This window comes from Balaenoptera ricei, chromosome 1 (genome assembly GCF_028023285.1).
Source record: "Balaenoptera ricei isolate mBalRic1 chromosome 1, mBalRic1.hap2, whole genome shotgun sequence".
NCBI classification, from domain to species: domain Eukaryota; kingdom Metazoa; phylum Chordata; class Mammalia; order Artiodactyla; family Balaenopteridae; genus Balaenoptera; species Balaenoptera ricei.
In genome coordinates, this window is record NC_082639.1 from 43933357 (window position 1) to 43953012 (window position 19656).

General features: G+C 35.7%; 1 protein-coding gene across 8 annotated transcripts in view; it reads right to left on the reverse strand.

The window, feature by feature from the left end:
• The window catches only part of TUT4 (terminal uridylyl transferase 4), a 155610-nt gene that overhangs the window by 14223 nt on the left and 121731 nt on the right, over nucleotides 1–19656 (reverse strand). For all 8 annotated transcript variants that reach the window (XM_059922538.1, XM_059922493.1, XM_059922489.1 and 5 more), the window contains 9 exons: nucleotides 18734–18837; nucleotides 15994–16051; nucleotides 15806–15909; nucleotides 15415–15504; nucleotides 13674–13787; nucleotides 9567–9644; nucleotides 9243–9420; nucleotides 8898–8945; nucleotides 8727–8809 (listed from right to left, as the gene is read on the reverse strand). In XM_059922538.1, the coding sequence (XP_059778521.1) occupies nucleotides 8727–8809; nucleotides 8898–8945; nucleotides 9243–9420; nucleotides 9567–9644; nucleotides 13674–13787; nucleotides 15415–15504; nucleotides 15806–15909; nucleotides 15994–16051; nucleotides 18734–18837 (857 nt within the window). The remainder of the gene's footprint in view (nucleotides 1–8726; nucleotides 8810–8897; nucleotides 8946–9242; nucleotides 9421–9566; nucleotides 9645–13673; nucleotides 13788–15414; nucleotides 15505–15805; nucleotides 15910–15993; nucleotides 16052–18733; nucleotides 18838–19656) is intronic.

Genomic DNA, 19656 nt, shown 5'->3' on the forward strand with positions numbered 1-19656 from the left:
TTCACATTATGGGGTCCCAGAGGAAAACAGAGACAGAAAGGACTTGAGAAAATATTTGAAGAGATAATAGCTGAAAAATTCCCTAATATGGGAAAGGAAACAGTCACCCAAGTCCAGGAAGGGCAGAGAGTCCCACGCAAGATAAACCCAAGGAGGAACACGCCAAGACACATAGTAATCAAACTGACAAAAATTAAAGAAAAAGAAAAAATATTAAAAGCAACAAGGGAAAAGCAACAAATAACATACAAGGGAACTCCCATAAGGTTACCAGCTGATTTCTCAGCAGAAACTCTGTAGGCCAGAAGGGAGTGGCATGATATATTTAAAGTGATGAAAGGGAAAAACCTACAACCAAGAATACTCTACCCAGCAAGGCTCTCATTCAGATTCAATGAAGAAATCAAAAGCTTTACAGACAAGAAAGAGCTAACAGCATTCAGCACCACCAAACCAGCTTTGCAATGAATGCTAAAGGAGCTTCTCTAAGTGGAAAAGGCCACTACTAGAAACAAGTAAAGGTAGGAAATTATCTGCACACAAATATGATGTCAAAACCAGCAATTGTGAGAAGAAAAGAGCACAAATGCAGGACACTGGAAATGCATTTGAAATTAAGAGACCAGCAACTTAAAACAATCTTGTTTATATGTAGACTGCTAATTGAAATCTCATGGTAACTGCAAACTGAAAATCTACAACAGATACAAACACACACACACAAAAGGGATCCAAACACAACACTAAAGTTAGTCATCCAATCACAAGAGAAGAGAACAAAAGAGGAAGGGAAGAAACAAGACCTACAAAAACAAATCCAAAGCAACTAAGAAAATGGCAATAGGAACATACATATTGGTAATTACCTTAAAGGTAAATGGATTAAATGCTCCAACCGAAAGAAACAGACTGGCTGAATGGATACAAAAAAGAGACCCACTTCAGATCTAGGGACACATACAGACTGAAAGTGAGGGGATGGAAAAAGGTATTCCATGCAAATGTAAATCAAAAGAAAGCTGGAGTAGCAATATTCATATCAGACAAAAAAGACTTTAAAATAAAGACTGTTACAAGAGACAAAGAAGGACACTACATAATGATCAAAGGGTCAATCCAAGAAGAAAATATAATTATAAATATATATGCACCCAATATAGGAGCACTCCAATATATAGGGCAAATACTAACAGCCATAAAAGGAGAAATCAACAGTAACACAACAATAGTGGGGGACTTTAACACTCCACTTTCATCAATGGACAGATCATCCAGACAGAAGATCAATAAGGAAACATAGGCCTGAAATGACACATTAGACCAGATTGACTTAATTGATATTTACAGAGTATTCCATCCAAAAGCAGAAGAATATACATTCTTCTCAAGTGCACGTGGAACATTCCCCAGGACTGATCACAAGCTGGGCCACAAAATGAGCTTCGGTAAACTTAAGAAAATTAAAGTCATATCAAGTAGGACTTCCCTGGTGGCACAGTGGTTAAGAATCCACCTGCCAGTTTAGGAGACATGGGTTTGACCCCTGGTTCGGGAAGATCCCACATGCCGCAGAGCAACTAAGCCTGTGCGCCACAACTACTGAGCCTGCACGCCACAACTACTGAGCCTGCGTTCTAGAGCCTACAAGCCACAAATACTGAGCCCGTGCACCACAACTACTGAAGCCTGCGTCCCTAGAGCCTGTGCGCTGCAACTACTGAGTCCACGTGCTGCAACTACTGAAGCCCATGCGCTCTAGGGTCCGCATGCCACAACTACTGAAGCCCACACGCCTAGAGCCCAGGCTCCGCAACAAGGGAAGCCACCACAATGAGAAGCCCGCGCACCTCAACAAAGAGTAGCCCCTGCTCACAACTAGAGAAAGCCTGCATGCAGCAACGAAGACCCAACGCAGCCAAAGATAAATAAAATAAAGTAGTTAATTAAAAAAAAAATCATATCAAGCATCTTTTCTGACCATAGGCTATGAGATTAGGAATCAACTATAAGAAAAAAACTGTAAAAAACACAAACTTGTGGAGGCTAAACAATATGCTACTAAACAATCAATGGATCACTGAAGAAATCAAAGAGTAAATAAAAAAATACCTAGAGTCAAATGAAAATGAAAGCACAATGATCCCAAACCTATGGAACAGGTAAAAGCAGTTCTAAGAGGGAAGTTTATAGCAACACAATCTTACCTCAGGAAACAAGAAAAATCACAAATAAACAACCTAAACTTATATCTAAAGCAACCAGAGAAAAACAAACAAAACCCAAAGTTAGTAGAAGGGAAGAAACAATAAAGATCAGAGCAGAAATAAATGAAATAGAAAAGAAGAAAACAACAGAAAAGATCAATGAAACTAAAAGCTGCTTCTTTGAAAAGATAAACAAAACTGATAAACCTTTAGCCAGACTCATCAAAAAAAAAAAGAGGGCTCAAATCAGTAAAATTAGAAATTAAAAAGGAGAAGTTACAACAGACACCACAGAAATAGAAAGGATCATAAGAGACTACTACAAGCAACTATATGCCAATAAAATGGACAACCTGGAAGAAATGGACAAATTCTTAGAAAGGTACAATCTCCCAAGACTGAACCAAGAAGAAATAGAAAATATGAACAGACCAATCACAAGTACTGAAATTGAAACTGATTAAAAAACTCCCAACAGGGACTTCCCTGGTGGTCCAGTGGTTAAGAATCTGCCTTCCGGGGCTTCCCTGGTGGCACAGTGGTTGAGAATCTGCCTGCCAATGCAGGGGACACGGGTTTGAGCCCTGGTCTGGGAAGATCCCACATGCCACAGAGCAACTGGGCCCGTGAGCCACAATTACTGAGCCCGCATGTCTGGAGCCTGTGCTCCGCAGCAGGAGAGGCCGCGATAGTGAGAGGCCCGCACACCGCGATGAAGAGTGGCCCCCGCTTGCCACGGCTAGAGAAAGCCCTCGCACAGAAATGAAGACCCAACACAGCCATAAATAAATAAATTAATTAATTTAAAAAAAAAAAAAAAGAATCTGCCTTCCAAGGCAGGGGACGCAAGTTTGATCCCTGGTTGGGGAACTAAGATTCTACATGCCGCGGGGCAACTAAGCCCACATGCTGCAACTACAGAACCCACACGCTCTGGAGCCTGCGCTCCACAACTACAGAGCCCATGTGCCGCAGCTACTGAGCCTGCACGCTCTGGAGCCCATGCGCCACAACTAGAGAGAAGCCCATGTGCCGCAATAGAGCTGGCACACTGCAACAAAAGATCCCACGTGCCTCAACTAAGACCCGATGCAGCCAAAAATAAATAAATAAATATTAAAAAGTAATGATAATAAAATAAAAAACTCCCAACAAACGAAAGTCCAGGACCAGATGGCTTCACAGGCAAATTCTATCAAACAGAGAAGAGTTAACACCTATTCTTCTGAAACTATTCCAAAAAATTGCAGAGGAAGGAATACTCTCAAACTCATGCTATGAGGCCACCAACACCCTAAAACCAAAACCAGACAAAGATACCACAAAAAAAAAATTACAGGCCAATATCACTGATGAACATAGACACAAAAATCCTCAATAAAATACTAGCAATTCAAATCCAACAATACATTAAAAGGATCACACACCATGATCAAGTGGGATTTATTCCGAGGATGCAAGGATTTTTCAGTATATGCAAATCAATCAGTGTGATACACCACATCAAGATGTTGAAGAATAAAAACCATATGACCATCTCATCAGATGCAGAAAAAGCTTTTGACAAAATTCAACACCCATTTATGATAAAAACTCTATAGAAAGTAGGCAAAGAGGGAACATACCTCAACATAATAAAGGCCATATATGACAAACCTACAGCTAACATCATACTCAACCATGAAAAGTTGAAAGCATTTCCACTAAGATCAGGAACAAGACAAGGATATCCACTTTCGCCACTTGTATTCAACATAGTTTTGGAAGTCCTAGCCATGACGATCAGAGAAGGAAAAGAAATAAAAGGAATCCAAATTGGAAAAGAAGTAAAACTGTCACTTTTGCAGACGACATGATACTACACATAGAAAATCCTAAAGATGCTACCAGAAAACTACTAGAGCTCATCAATGAATTCTGTAAAGTTGCAGGATACAAAATTAATACACAGAAATCTCTTGCATTTCTATACACTAACAACAAAAGATCAGAAAGAGAAATTAAATAAACAATCCCACTTACCATCGCATCAAAAAGAATAAAATACCTAGGGATAAACCTACCTACCTATAGAAACAAAATACCTGTCCTACGAAAACTATAAGACGCTGATGAAAGAAATTGAAGATGACACAGATGGAGAGATATATCATGTTCTTAAATTGGAGTAATCAATATTGTCAAAATGACTATACTACCCAAGGCAATCTGCAGATTCAATGCGATCCCTATCAAATTACCAATGGCATTTTTCACAGAACTAGAACAAAAAAATCTTAAACTTGCATGGAGACACAAAAGAACCTAATGACCAAAGCAATCTTGAGAAAGAAAAATGGAGCTGGAGCAATCAGGATCCCTGACTTTGGACTATACTACAAAGCTACAGTCATCAGAAGAGTACGGTACTGGAACAAAAACAGAAATTTGGATCAATGAAACAGGACAGAAAGCCCAGAAATAAACCCACACACCTATGGTCAATTAATCGATTACAAAGGAGGCAACACTATACGATGGAGGAAAGACAGTCTCTTCAATAAATGGTGCTGGGAAAACTGGACAGCTACATGTAAAAAAATGAGATTTGAACATTCCTTAATACCATATACAAAAATAAACTCAAAATGGATTAAAGATCTAAATGTAAGACCAGATACTACAAAACTCTTAGAGGAAAACATAGGCAGAACACTCTTTGACATAAATCACAGAAATACCTTTCCCAAGCCATCTCCTAGAGTAATGGAAATAAAAAAATAAATAAACAAATGGGACCTAATGAAACTCAAAAGCTTTTGCACATCAAAGGAAACCATAAACAAAATGAAAACACAACCCACAGAATGGGCGAAAATATTTGCAAATGATGTGACTGACAAGTGATTAATCTCTAAAATTTACAAACAGCTCATGCTGCTCAATATCAAAAAAACAAACAACCAAGGGGCTTCCCTGGTGGCGCAGTAGTTAAGAATCCGCCTGCCAATGCAGGGGACACAGGTTCGAGCCCTGGTCTGCAAAGATCCTACATGCCGTGGAGCAACTAAGCCTGTGCGCCGCAACTACTAAGCCTGAGCTCTAGAGCCCATGAGCCACAACTACTGAAGCCCATACACTTAGAGTCTGTGCTCCGTGACAAGAGAAGCCACCGCAGTGAGAAGCCCATGCACCGCCACGAACAGTAGCTCCCGCTCACCGCAACTAGAGAAAGCCCATGTGCAGCACAAAGACCCAATGCAGCCAAAAAAAAAAAAAAAAAACAATCAAAAGATGGGCAGAAAACCTAAATAGACATTTCTTCAAGGAAGACATACAGATGGCCAAGAGGCACATGAAAAGACGCTCAACACTGCTAATTATTAGAGAAATGCAAATCAAAACTACAACGAGGTATCACCTCACACCGGTCAGAACGGCTATCATCAAAAAACCCACAAACAATAAATGCTGCAGAAGGTGTAGAGAAAAGAGAACCCTCTTACATTGTTGGTGGGAATGTAAATTGCTACAGCCAGTATGAAGAACAGAATGGAGGTTACTTAAGAAACTAAAAATAGAGCTACCATATCATCCAGCAATCCCAATCCTGGGCATATATCCAGAGAAAAACAGAATTTGAAAAGATATATGCACCCCAATGTTCACTGCAGCACTATTTACAATAGCCCAGACACGGAAGCAACCTAAATGTCCATCAACAGATGAATGGATAAAGAAGATGTGGTACATATATATAATGGAATGTTACTCAGCCATTAAAAAGAACAAAATAATGCCGTCTGCAGCAACATGGATGGACCTTGAGATTATCATACTAAGTGAAGTAAGTCAGACAGAGAAAGACAAACATCATATGATATTGCTTATATGCAGATTCTTTAAAAAATGATACAAATGAACTTATTTACAAAACAGAAATAGACTCATAGACTTAGAGAACTTATGGTTACCCGGGAGGAAGGGTCGGCGGGAAGGACAGATTGGGCGTTTGGGATTGACATGTACACTTTGCTATATTTAAACTAGATAACCAACTGTATGTATCTGTACAAGGACCTACTACTGGATAGCACGGGAACGTTGCTCAGTATTCTATAAAAACCTAAATGGGAGAAGAATTTGAAAAAGAATAGATACACGTATATGTATAACTGAATCACTTTGCTGTACACCTGAAACAGAACACTGTTAATCAACTATGCTCCAAAATGAAATAAAATTTTAAAAAAAGCAGAGATATCTGAAGATGTAAGCAGATTTATAGATCTGGTAGCAGAAAGTTGAAGGAGTATCTATCTATCTAATACCATCTTTGTCTCAAAGGGAAAACATGTAGCGTGAGAAAGGCAGAGAAGAAAGATGGGACAAAGCGAAATGGGTACTGAATTTTGAGTAAAATAAATAAAATCTGAAATAGTTCTTATTGAATGCGAGACACAGGTAACTAAAGAAATGTAGTAAGAATGTCAGGTAGTAGTGAAAGTCCAGTTGAGGCTGATGAACATTAATTTATAGTTGTGCTATATAAATAAAACTGCCTAGCTTTAAGATTTTTTTCCATCAGTGCTTAGCCCAAGCATAGAGAGACGGTGGATGGCTGAGTTCATGTTAAGGTTGAACACATAATGGTGCAAAAGGACAATGGTACAAAGGAATATAAGGTATATGCTGGAGGTACCAGGGAATCTGTTTAAATGGGGGAAAAAAAATGAAGACAGTAGATAGCTGATAGATTGGGAAAAAATGTGTCAATATGTCGGAGGACCTAGTGAGTAGAAGAATAGTTGAAGTGGGAATGTTCGTGTGAGCAAGAAAGGTGAAAGAACAGAAAATATACTTGTCTTCATCTTCATTAGAATCTAAGGGGATGAAACACATCTACTTTGTATGTTGTTATAATCCCAGTACACAGCAGAGAAATAGGTACATGGTAGGAATTCAGTAAATATGTGTTGAAAGAATAAACTTTACTATGGAAAATATAAGCATGAAAGACTATGTAACAAGGTTATTTTTCTACTGTATCAATTATAACACTGATATCAACCTAAATGTCCATCAAAGGAGAATAGTTAAACTAGTATATCCAAGCTATAAAATACCACATATTCACTTTATAACAGAATAAAGTAGATTAAAAGATGATTGGCAGATCCACAGGCCCTTTGTGATAGGCTCCAAACTGATGTTTGGTTCTTACACCAAATCACATTCAAGACCAAAGACTTTGATATCTATGAGGACTACTTATAACATACTGAATAATTAAGAGTTACTAAAATTTTGTATTCACAGACTAAATTGGCACATTTCCAATTTACTGAGGACTCTACATTAGTATTTTACTAAAAAGTCTGACTGCACGAAACTGCTAGGTTCCTACCAAACATATGCACATACACACACGAATAGAATTCCCACTGTTTTCAGGTAAAATGCTTTATCAGTGCATCACCAGATTTGTTGTGATCTGACTGTGCTTTTCATTTACTGCTATTTTAATTAATATGTTAGTAAAATTATCATTGTATTTTCCTTTTGTTAGACATTTTGTTCCTGCAAGAATTTTGTGTTGTTTCAAATTTCCTGTTATTTTATTTCCATTATAATTATTATCACCCCCATCCCCTATTAGGCAGGACTATCAAAAATGTTCCACGGGGAAAAAGCTCTAGACTTTTTCTGCTTTTCTTACCCCATACCCCAAGAAAGAGTGATGAAACTGGACTGAACAAGATCAAGGATATTCATTATGCAAAAATAGAGACCTGGTTTCTCTTTTGAGATTTCTTCTCGTTTCTTTCACTGTGAAACTATGACATCCTCCCATTAGAAAGCAACCCAAAACCAGAGTAAGACCAAGAGGAATGGCGGACACTACACCACCCAGTTCAGGCAAAAAGAATCCTCTTAGTTCCATGCTATCTAATTCAGCTTACCAAGGGCTACACCAAGATTAAAGCAGAAGCCTCAGCAAATAATAAAGTATTACTTCAGTGTTGACCTCTCTGTTTATATTTTCATCAAGATTTCTAGAGACAGAAGAGAGGCAGTAGGCAGAACCTCAAATTCAAAATTAAAGGATCTTGAGTCTTGACTATCCACCCTCATTTGTTCAACAAATGCTTATTTGATGCATCCTATGTGCCAGAAATTATGACAGGCACTGGAAATACGATGGTGAACCTTACAGACATGGATGACCCTGTCCTCATGGAGCTATATAGTCTAGTGGGGGATACAGAATTTAACAAATAGATTAAATAAATAAACAAAATTTAGCAAATATATATCTCACTATAGACTATGATAAGTGCAATAAGAACAAATAGACCCGGCACAGCCAAATAAATAAATAAATAAATATTTTTTAAAAAGAAAGAAAAAGTGGAGTTCTCTTTCCCTATTCCTAACACCAACTTGGAACAGGATTAGGTTTCTTGTACTACAAAAAAAAAAAAAAAAAAAAATTCTATAAGGAAAAAGAAAAGATTCAGAATTCAAATTATGTAAACTTACAGCTTCTCTGCCAATGAGTGGATAAAAGGGGGTACCAAAAAGTTTCCTTCCATTGATAAATGCTTTCATGATGAAATTGGTCACTATTGAAGAAAGAAGAAAAACAATAAAGATGCAGACCTTAATGTGTAAGAGCTTTAAAAGTAGGGGATTTCTATATTTAAAACTTACTTTTTCTAGAAACTCCAGCACCAAGGTTATGATTCAAATCAAAAGGGTCTAGAAAAGAAATATTTTATTTTTTATTTAAGAATTATGCTCATTGTAACATAAATATAGTTAGTAGCCATAACTAGAGTTTAACACTACGTAACTCAGACCATCAAAGTCAGAAAATTATTCTTTTATAATTATAGATTAAAGGATGGAAACTGATAAAAACCAAGAGGAAGAATCTTCCAAATTCTAATGTGTTTCAGTTTTCCCCTCAGTTTCACTGGCCAAATAAAACTGGCTTTTTGTTCTGTTTTGCTCTGTTTCGTGTTGTTCCTGAATTAATATCAGCTGAATGATTACCTTCAATCGCAATGCATTTGGACGTCCACTGCTTCTCAAAAGTTGTCAACAGCTTTTTCTGCCGAATGCTAATTACATATTCTTTGAAATCAAATTCTTCAGTATAGAAGCGAAGCAGTCCCAACCAAAGCTCTCCTAATGTTTCTGTGTTCTTTCCAAGTGAAGGTAAACGTTTTTTCTACAGGTGAGAAAAAAGAGAGAGACATGTCTATACTTATCCAAAATATGGACCCCCAAGTCCAAGTAAAATTATTAAATTAAATTATGCAAATCCTAACATGCATCAGTGAGCATTCCATAACATAAAAACTATGAAAAAATTACCAGTTCTTCTGTTTTATCAAAGAAAAAAGCATTCCATCCATCAACCATTCTCTGTGGAATCTGTTTTCCATCAAAGATCTGCATTAAAAAATCAATTTTACTATTAGATTTCAAGCCATCCAACCCAAAAGCCTAAATACCCTCATATCATTCTAGAATTTACCTATAATAGACATAGTGAAACACTTATTCCAAAAGGAACATGTCAAGATGGTGTAATCTGATGTCAAGTTATTAATGAATAAAATGTATCTGAAAGACCAAAGCTGGGAAAGGATATCTTAAGAACCTCAGACTCTCCAAACGATACATTTAATATTATCTATTTGGCTATCAAAACACATCCAGCCCAAGTTTAATGAAGTAAAACTAAAGAAAAAGCAGATGAAAATAGCATTTTCATCAAAGGATCACAGACGCAGAAATACATAAGAGATAATACTTATTGATTGTATACCTTAAAGGAAATCGAAGAAGCTATTTGTTGTGGGGAAGGGCTCTAGTACCTTTAATCAGTTATCTGTATCAGATGAGGTTGAAAAGGGCCTGGACATTGATTTTTTAAAACAGAAAATTAGGTAGCTTTCCTTGACATTTTGATAAAGATCGTGAAATCTTCATGATTAATTATGAACAGTAATTCACTGTCCTAAGGAAAGGGGGGAAGGTAATGCTACTTTACTAGAAGAATTCCACAAGATGACTGTACAGGCACAACTGACCTCTACAAGCAATTTTGAGACTTATTTTCTATAGGAGTTTTAAGAAAGAGATGCAATAAAGTAAAAAGTTGGAATAAGTTCAGAGTCAGCAGACCTCATTTCTAGTCTTAGTCCTGCCAAGTAGTGATTCTGGACAAGACAATTATCCTTCCAAATCCTCAGTTTTCCCAATGAAAATAAGAGATTAGCTTAATTAGGTCAGTTTTCTTCCAATTTTATTTTTCTTTTAAGCTGTAGAACCCCTTCCTAAAATGGAACCTTCCTGTAAGTTCAACATGTAAAACAGATAAAAACAGAGGTACTCTGATAAAAGCCTGAGTGGAGAAAACTATACCTTATCTTTTCCTTCCTCCACTCCTCACACATACACTATTGAGCTCCTAGAGCTTACCAAAACATACTTTAAAACCACTAGATAAGGTGGTCCCCATGGCTCCTTCATAGATTAAGATGCTATTATACAAGCTGCCTCTTTAGACCTTGATTACTTTAACAGAATTCTTACTTTTGAGAAACAACCAACATCCAAACCCAATTATGTTGGCTAATAACACAGTAAACTGGACCTGTGGGCTTTGGAGGGCATTTAATCACTGATTTGCAACCTGTTTTAATGAACTCTCTTGTTTCATAGTGCCTAACTCTCCACTCTGTTTCAGCCCTTAGAAGTACTAATACTATCCTCTCTTTCTTTTGCAAACATACAACACATTTACCTTCTCTTTCTGTTTCTCTCTTTTCTTTCTCTCAACAGCAATCATCCTCTACTCAAGCACTCAAGCCTTCTCTCTAAAACCTCATCAAACAAGTTTGCACAAGGAGTGACCCTGTACATTTCCATATTTCTTATTTTATTATGGTATTTTATATATAAAATAAGCCATATATATATCTACTGCTATATTTAAATTGTAATTTTTTTAGTTGTGGTAAAACACACATAATGAAATTTACCATCTTAAGTCATTTTTAAGAGTACAGTTCAGTGGCATTAAGTGCATTCACATTGTTGTGCTACCATCACCACCATCCATCCACAGAATTCTTCTCATCTTATACAAATGAAACTCTGAACCTACTAAACAATAATTTCCCACTCCTCTCTCCCGCCAGCCCCTGGCAACCACCATTCTACTTTCTGTCTCTATGAATCTGACTACCCTAGGTACCTCCTATAAATGGAATCATATAGTATTTGTCCTTTTGTGACTGGTTTATTTCACTTAGCATAATGTCCTCAAGGTTCATCCATTCAGTTGCAATTTTTAAGTTGATATAAGCTAAGAAAACATAGTTCATAATATCAAGTGACACTAACACTCCCTAATCCTCTCTTAGTATTAATTTTTATGTGAAAATTTACTTTTACTTATGATGATTGCTGGAATACAGCAAAATCATTCTTAGGAAAGCTCCTTTTGACCTAAAGAACTCTGTATTGTTGATCATGAAAAACACTCTTAGCAGAGCCTTAGTTATTACACCCAGTCACTTAAAGTTCAGGTTCAATTACAAAAGGAGTCAAAGATCATCAGCTTCATTAAACATATCCTTACCCTTAAAAGTTGATCGATGCCAATGATCAATACTTAAATGATGCCAGAGCAATGGACAAGGGGTCCCATATGACAAGCAAAAAAGGCCAGAAGCAAAAATCCATATATCATCAGTTCATATGTATCACAAAGCCCCCCACAATCAGAGCTCATTATGATGGAAAACATCCCATGGACTGTCTCTCATTTCATCAATCACTGTCTGTTAAGCAGATAATGGAACAGTTCTTGAAGTTGGCTACAGCAATCCTACCTACATTTTTCCAATAATAATGTTAATAAAGCTGCTAATGATAATAAAAATAATAAAAGTAATAATAAGAGCAACCACCATTTATAAACTCCTACTTTAGCATCTACTACATTCAAAGGCATTTGATGTCTCTGTTCCTTACATCAACACTGAAATAATACTACTATTATTACATTTTTGCTGATGATAAAATTCAGACTAGTGGCAGTCAGGCAGCTTGTTGAAGGCCACATGTCAAAATTAGGATTCAGACCAGTTATCTCTGGCTCCAAAATCATGCTCTGACCGCTGTTTCCATTATATCATGCTGCCTCAATGGTTCCTCATCCATGGGTAACATAATGAGAGAACAGAGACAAACCACAATGAAAACAAAATTTGTGTTCCATTTGGGTTAATCACAGTATTCTATCAAAGTCACAGCAAATTATAGCAAATGGCTGCTATAATATTACTGGGGCAATTATGCATAAGATCCCCAAATTTAAAGCCTTAACAACAATTAGACTAATACAGAGAATAATCTTGGCCTTGGCAGGCCTAATTAATTCATGCAAAGTTTTAAATATCCTATAGTGAACAACCTTGTTAAAAAACAAACATCACTCAACATAGATTCAAGCAACTTAAATTTTTCTGTTAGGAAAGGACGTTTAAATTTTTTATTTCTCTCCCACTATTTGTTTAAAAGAGGGAAAGAAATGCTGTTAAAACCACATGGCATTCATTAGAACTTTTAAAAACTTACTAAGGCCATCTGACAAGCACATATGGCTTGCTATTTTGTGATACTCTTCTTTGCCATGACTATCAAAGTTTATGTGAAATCAGAATGTGATTTTCCAAACAATTCTGATGCTTCTCACCTATCTCAAAATAACCACCTACCTAAGAAATTAGAACCTGATCCACCCCAATGCTTGCAAATCCACTTTGTGCCAAGAATGAGGAGGAACAGATGGATGATTAAGAACTCCTTTGTATCTATTTTAGAGAGTATAAATTGACTACAAAAAGAGACTCTATGAGTCACCAAATCCAAGTAAATATGAGTATAATCTGTTTCTTTTGATGTACATTCTTATGCTTAATGCAATTAACATGACCTTACAGAGATAAGGAAGAATTTCCTTGTGTTTCTTTCTCAACCAAAATTCACAAAGTTGACCAAAGTATATACAGGAATAAATCAAACTTCATTGCCAAGCAGGAGGAGGGAGAATACTCTGAAAAGAAGAAACTTATGTATTTGCAACTGAGAGACTATAATATATAAGTTCATGAATGGCTACAAATTTCATAATCATTGGCAGCATTCTAAGACTGTGAAATACAAAAATGTTGCAAAAGATATTCAATAGTTCTATTCATCTAGTAGTCTTTTGGTAGTCTATATTCTCCCATAATAAGCTTTTCAAAAAGTTCATTATTTGATTAAACCATTAATGAAAGAAGAAAACTTAGGATATCCATGATGGAAAAATCTTTCATGATCTCATGAACTGAGCAAGATCTACTATATTTAGAGTGTATACACCTACATAGAAACGCCTTTATAGTTTTCTTAAACATTTACCTCTTGTAGAACTGGGATAACAGGTGGTTTTCTCTGCTGCAGAAAGTACAGCACCATAAGGATATAAGCATATGAAGATAAACTTCCCCTGGAAGCATCTCCAATGTCACATCGCTAAAAAAAATAATGATTGAAAATAAAACTTCAGAATCTTATTCCATGCAGAAGTATTGACTACCTTAAGACACCATTTTTTAAACCCATCAAACCATCAAATACCCAAAAGTTCAATAACAAGCTGTTATAGAGGGTATGGGTAAACAGGTACTCATACATTAAAGAGTATACAGTAGCATAAATTTCATGAAGAATAATTTGGCAATATCAAAATTATAAAAGCACATTTCCCTTAATGTATCAATTCTATTCTAAGAATTTATCCTGTAAATATGCCAAGAAACATGTGAAATGACTAAATAAAATTTCTATTGTTAACACTATCTTAATAGTAAAATATGAGAAGGAACTTAAAGCTCATCAGTAAAGTACAGGTTTAAAAAACTGATGACTATCCACACAATGGAATAGTATGTAGCCATTAAAAAAAAAAAAAGGAAACTCTTAGTATACTAATAGGAAATAATCTCCAATATTTATTGCTCAGTTAAAAAAGCAAAGTACAAAACAGTGTTTTCAGTGTGTTTATACCTATAATAAAAAGAGGCAGGAAATTTATGCATTTGCTTGCACTGGAATAACATATTTCTGGAAGGATACAGAGGAACGTTTAACACTGTTTGCCCTAAGAGGCAAAGGTTGGCTAGGAGACAGATGTGGAAGGAAGATTTTCTGCCATAAATCCCATTAGACCTTTTAATTTTTGAACCACATGAATACGTTGGCTATTCAAAAAAAATTTTTTTAATTAAAAAAAAACCCTGAAAGAATCCTCAGAGACTTCCCTCGAGTAAAGGGAGAGGAATAATTTTTCTGACATGAACCATCTGATTTCATTACCCAAACTCAATGAGAGTAAGGAACTGTCATGTTGGAGTTATTCTGTGAGGTGAATGTAGAAGACTAGCTGTATCAAATGATTTGTAGTATGTGGCTGGATGCCTTCCTTTTCTAAGATGATTCTGTCCATAAAGACATGTGTAGGAATATCTAAACAAATATGTCTCCCTTTTGGAAGAGTCGGCTTTATGAAATGAAAATGTAACCAAGTTACTCCCCTACTAAAACCCTTCCACCAACACATTCACAAAATTAACTATTTACTGAGCACCTACCGTAAGGCAGGCACTACACTGAAATAAAGATACAGAGGCCTCAACCCTCATGGAGTTTACTCACTTAGCAAAACAACCAAGAAAACAGAATTCAGTATTTTAAGTGTTATAATAGGGGAAACATTAGGTTTTATTGGTATTGCTTTGTTTTCTTGGCCAGAAAAATTTACCACTAAACCCAAACACCAGATTTCCTAACCCAGAGCTTTTTAACTAGGATGGTATGCCAACTCCCATGCCTAGGGTTGGAAATCATTACTGCATTGAGAAATTATACTATGAGAAATTTACTAGAGTGTTACCTATGAGAGGAGAGCAAACACAAAAAAACTAAGAATCACCCTACTCTGAAAGGTATAACTTTAAACCATTTAATATTGACAGTTTCTTCTTAAAAGCTCAGGTAAACAAAACTGAGAAAACATTTGTCACAAGTCTGACATCAGCATGTTTTACTTTAATATCATGAGTATTATAACAAAGCAGATCATTAACTTTTTCATAAATACCTTAGCAAACACTTTCATAGTATATCCCAAGTACTGCACTCTAGGATCAATAGCTGCATATGTAGCTAGCATTCTTGTGTTATGCTGAGCCTGAAAAATAAATTACATATTTGAAAGCATTTCAAATTTATTAAAATTAAACTTACAGATCAGCTAAAAAGATAAACTCCACATAGAATATATATAAATGTTAAACTTAAAATACCTGTAAATGAGTCAAGCAAAAATTAACCGTCAATCTGAAGGAAATGTTAAGATGACTGATAAAATTTTTTTTCCCTATACTAACCACATTCGTAAGTTTTAAACATACAGGTACAGTCAGTGATCTGTAAACTTTTAAAATGACAACGGTAAACATACCTGAGTCTTTACAGACAGTGAAACTTACCAACGTATTATATAAACTGATATCGCCTTCTAAACCACTTCGTCTGTGTTCAAATTTTACTATAGGCACTTTGGCAGTAGTTATAGGCAAAATGTTTCTTAAACCTGATTTAAAAAAAAAAAAACTTCACTAGGTTAAATAATTTTCATAAAACTAAAAAAAATTTTCTGTTGTTTTAAAGTTCATACCTGGATGTCTCTTAAGAATTTTCGCCAAATTTTCAATTATTTCCTTACAATTTAATTTCTAAAAAACAAAAGAAATAAATAATAAATTAGTTTGTCTGACTCAACTTGGTCTTGTGCAAATTCTATTTTAATCTAGACATTTAATATTAGCACTTAAAATCTCTAGCCAGAAGGTCTATATAACCTTGCTAGTCAAAGAACATGGTCCATAGACCTGCAGTATCACCAACACCTGGAAACTTGATAGAAATGCAGAATCTCAGTCTCCACTCCGGTCTACTGAATCATAAACTGCACAGTAACAACATTCCCAGGTAATTCACATCCACATTAAAGTTTGAGAAGCACAAAAACAGGAGAATAATGTTTTCAAATACATGGATAAACAACTAGAGATGGGTTTGGTGAAGGGAAAACAGTATAGTGATTAAGAACATAGGCTGTGAATTTAGACAAACCTGGATTCAAATCTTGAACTAAGTACTGACTAGCTGTGTGACTCTGACCAGATCCTTAACCCCTCTGAGCCTCATACTACTTATAAAATCAAGATAATCATCAACTCCTACTCTTTTATAAAGGAGCTGGAAGGATTACATGAGACACCTATGTAAAGCATTCAGCAGCATACTTCATACAAGTAGCACTTTAAGTCTGTCAGCTATTTATTATCATATGTTGATGAGGAAAAGAAGAAAAATCCTACTATTACCAGCACCTATTTCTTCAAAAAAAACCTCTTACCTCTGCAAATTTAAATGTGTTGGTTATTTTAAAACTAGGCAGCAAAGTTGATATGGTAACGATAACCCTAATATAAGGAACAAGGAAGATAACGGCATAAATTAACTGGATTAAGCTCAATGCCCACATCTACTACTAAAATCACTTTTGCATATCCCCAACATGCTCTTTTTAGCTACAAGAGAGCAGTACTCATTGCAGCTTAACCTGGGGATTCCAAGGGAATCTTTAGAATTAACACATAATAAAGGAGGTTGTTTTTCTCTTTATTATACAAAGATACAATTTATGCTAAATTAAAAGTTTCCATTATGGCTCATCTGGAAGAAAATAATTTACTCATTTTCATTGTTTCAACTTCCCAGAGTGAATGGCACAGGTAATATATAGTATACAAACCCTTGGTGATGAGACGTCTGATTATTAAATTTTACATAGAAGGGATCTAAAACCCTCACCTCCTTCCTGGGTAAAAACCACTTCCTATTCCCTCAATTCCTGCCCTCCAGAATGGAAAGGGGAAGCCTCTTTCCAAGGAGATGGCATTGAGTAGAAGTAGGTTAAGGAGAACTAAAAAATTTGTAACTTTTCATTTCCTTTATAGAACAAAAAGATATTAATTAACACCAGAAGCAATTTCTTGGAACCAGAAATAAGCATCTACCAGGTATCACTGCCATCTTTTCTTTGGTTCTAACAATTTAAAAAACACCTTTTGAAAAAACTATTTCAGAAATGCACAGGTACACTATTCTGCTGAATTCTTTTATATTACAACAGAGGCTATACTGACACCACTAAAGATGCCAGAAGCTTGGCCTCACCCCAATCTTGCAAGCAGTCCCTGATTTTGAAACATAAATACCAACAGCTATGCTGTTAAAGAAACGAGCAACTACTGAGATACCCTCCGTTTCTAGTTGCTGCTAGGAAGGCCTGGGACACTTCTTCCCTGTCCATTCAGTCCCTTTCTTTACTGGAGCTCGGACAATCTCATTCCCACTGTTGAGGTGTGGTACACAAAAAAGGAAAACATAAGTACCCACTCTCACTGCTGAGACTGCTCTGGGGGAAGGTTTGCTCCTGGCATCTCACGGTGGAACTCAGAAAGCTTTCAATTTCAGAAAGTAGGGGTTAGGTTCTACAGTACTATTAGTACTATATTTCAACTACATTATGGGTTAATTAAATTACAGAGAAGCAGTGGGATACAATGGAAAGAGCATGAACTCTGGAGTCAGACAGACCTGGGTACGAATCCCGGCTCCAACATTTACTAGCTGTGTGAACTTGAGCAAGTCAGTTTATCTCTCAAAGCCTCAGTTTCCTCATCTGTAAAATGGGGGAAATTATCTACCTCGAAGGTGGTTGTAAGAGTGAAATGAGATAATGTATGTAAAAGTGTATACTGGGGGCTCAAATGTTAGTTCCCCTCCCCACACAAAATGAGTTTCTAAAAGCTAGCCTAGAACACATAATTTATAACAATGCTTCTACGGAAAAAAATGTGTTTTGAGTACCCCCAAATTATAATCAACTTGTAGAATGCAATCCATTTATAAATTAAATGTCCACCTTTATTTTCTATCTTTAGTGATACAGAGACATCACCTAATGTAAGAGATATGAAAAGACAGAGTAAGTGAGATCAATGTTCACTACCAAACTGAAGCAACAGTTTTTCATTGGCTCTAATGAAAAAAATTCCAACTCTATGGTATATTTTTTCCACAAATTCATTAAAAAGCACTTGTAACTATCTGTGACATGGTTTTTGCATTATAAAATCACTGAAACAGTAAATTTACTTACTTAAATACTTGAATGTCTTCTAAAATGATAATGCTAATGCTTTTACATTTCAAACACTGCTAATGCTAATGTATTTATACAAAGAATGACACCTTACATTTTTATCAATTCTACATACAAAATTTAAAAAAGACTCATCACTAGAAGAAAATAAACTTCCACATCACTTTCCAAACACTCTTACCTCTGCATTTTCATGGCCTTCAAGGGTCATACAAATATCCAGATCACTATCACGAAATCCAAATCCATTCTTAGAAGAGCCAAATAAGCACAATCTTGCCTTTTCTAAGCAAAGGAAAACAAAAGTCAAAAGTTTTATAATTATCAGGAAAGAGGAGTCTTCTATTAACTACTAATGGCCTACCACAGGATAATCTTATCCAATTCCACGGCTTAAATTATCTACCATTAGCAGATACACTGAGAAATTCCAAAACACTCACCTAAAGCCCAGGTCTTCTCCCCAAAATCTCACACCCATGTATCTAACTGCTTTTCCCATTTTTCCACAGACATCATAAATTCAACAAGTCAAAACTAAACTAGCAACTTCACCTCAAACTTACTATTATTCAGAAATATACATGTGGTTCTTAACACCTCTCAACTTTCACATCCAAACACTTACCAAGTCCTTCACCTTCTTCCAACTTAACGACCTCATAAATTCATCTACTTTTATTCATTCTCAACATCAATACCAACAGTTAAGATCAATATTTAGAGATTTATCTCTTGGAAATAAACTAGTTTCTTCAGGGCACAATTCAAATAGTTTTACAAATATCATCTTCGTATATAGAATTAATTCTCCTCTAAAGTGAGGGATTAATCCATTTGATATAAATTATATACACAATTATTATATATATAGTTATATATATAATAATATTTATATATATATATATAATTAGGGTTATTCCTTCATGCTTATTAGTGTCACTCAATAAGCTGTGGCTTAACAAGATTGGATTATTCTCCCTATTAATTCTTGTAGCCTACATATTTAGATAACAAATTCTGTATTTTCAAACTTAATCCTCCTATTCAGTTCTGATGCCCTACTTGAAATCAATGACAACCGAGAGATATAAAAGAAGCTAC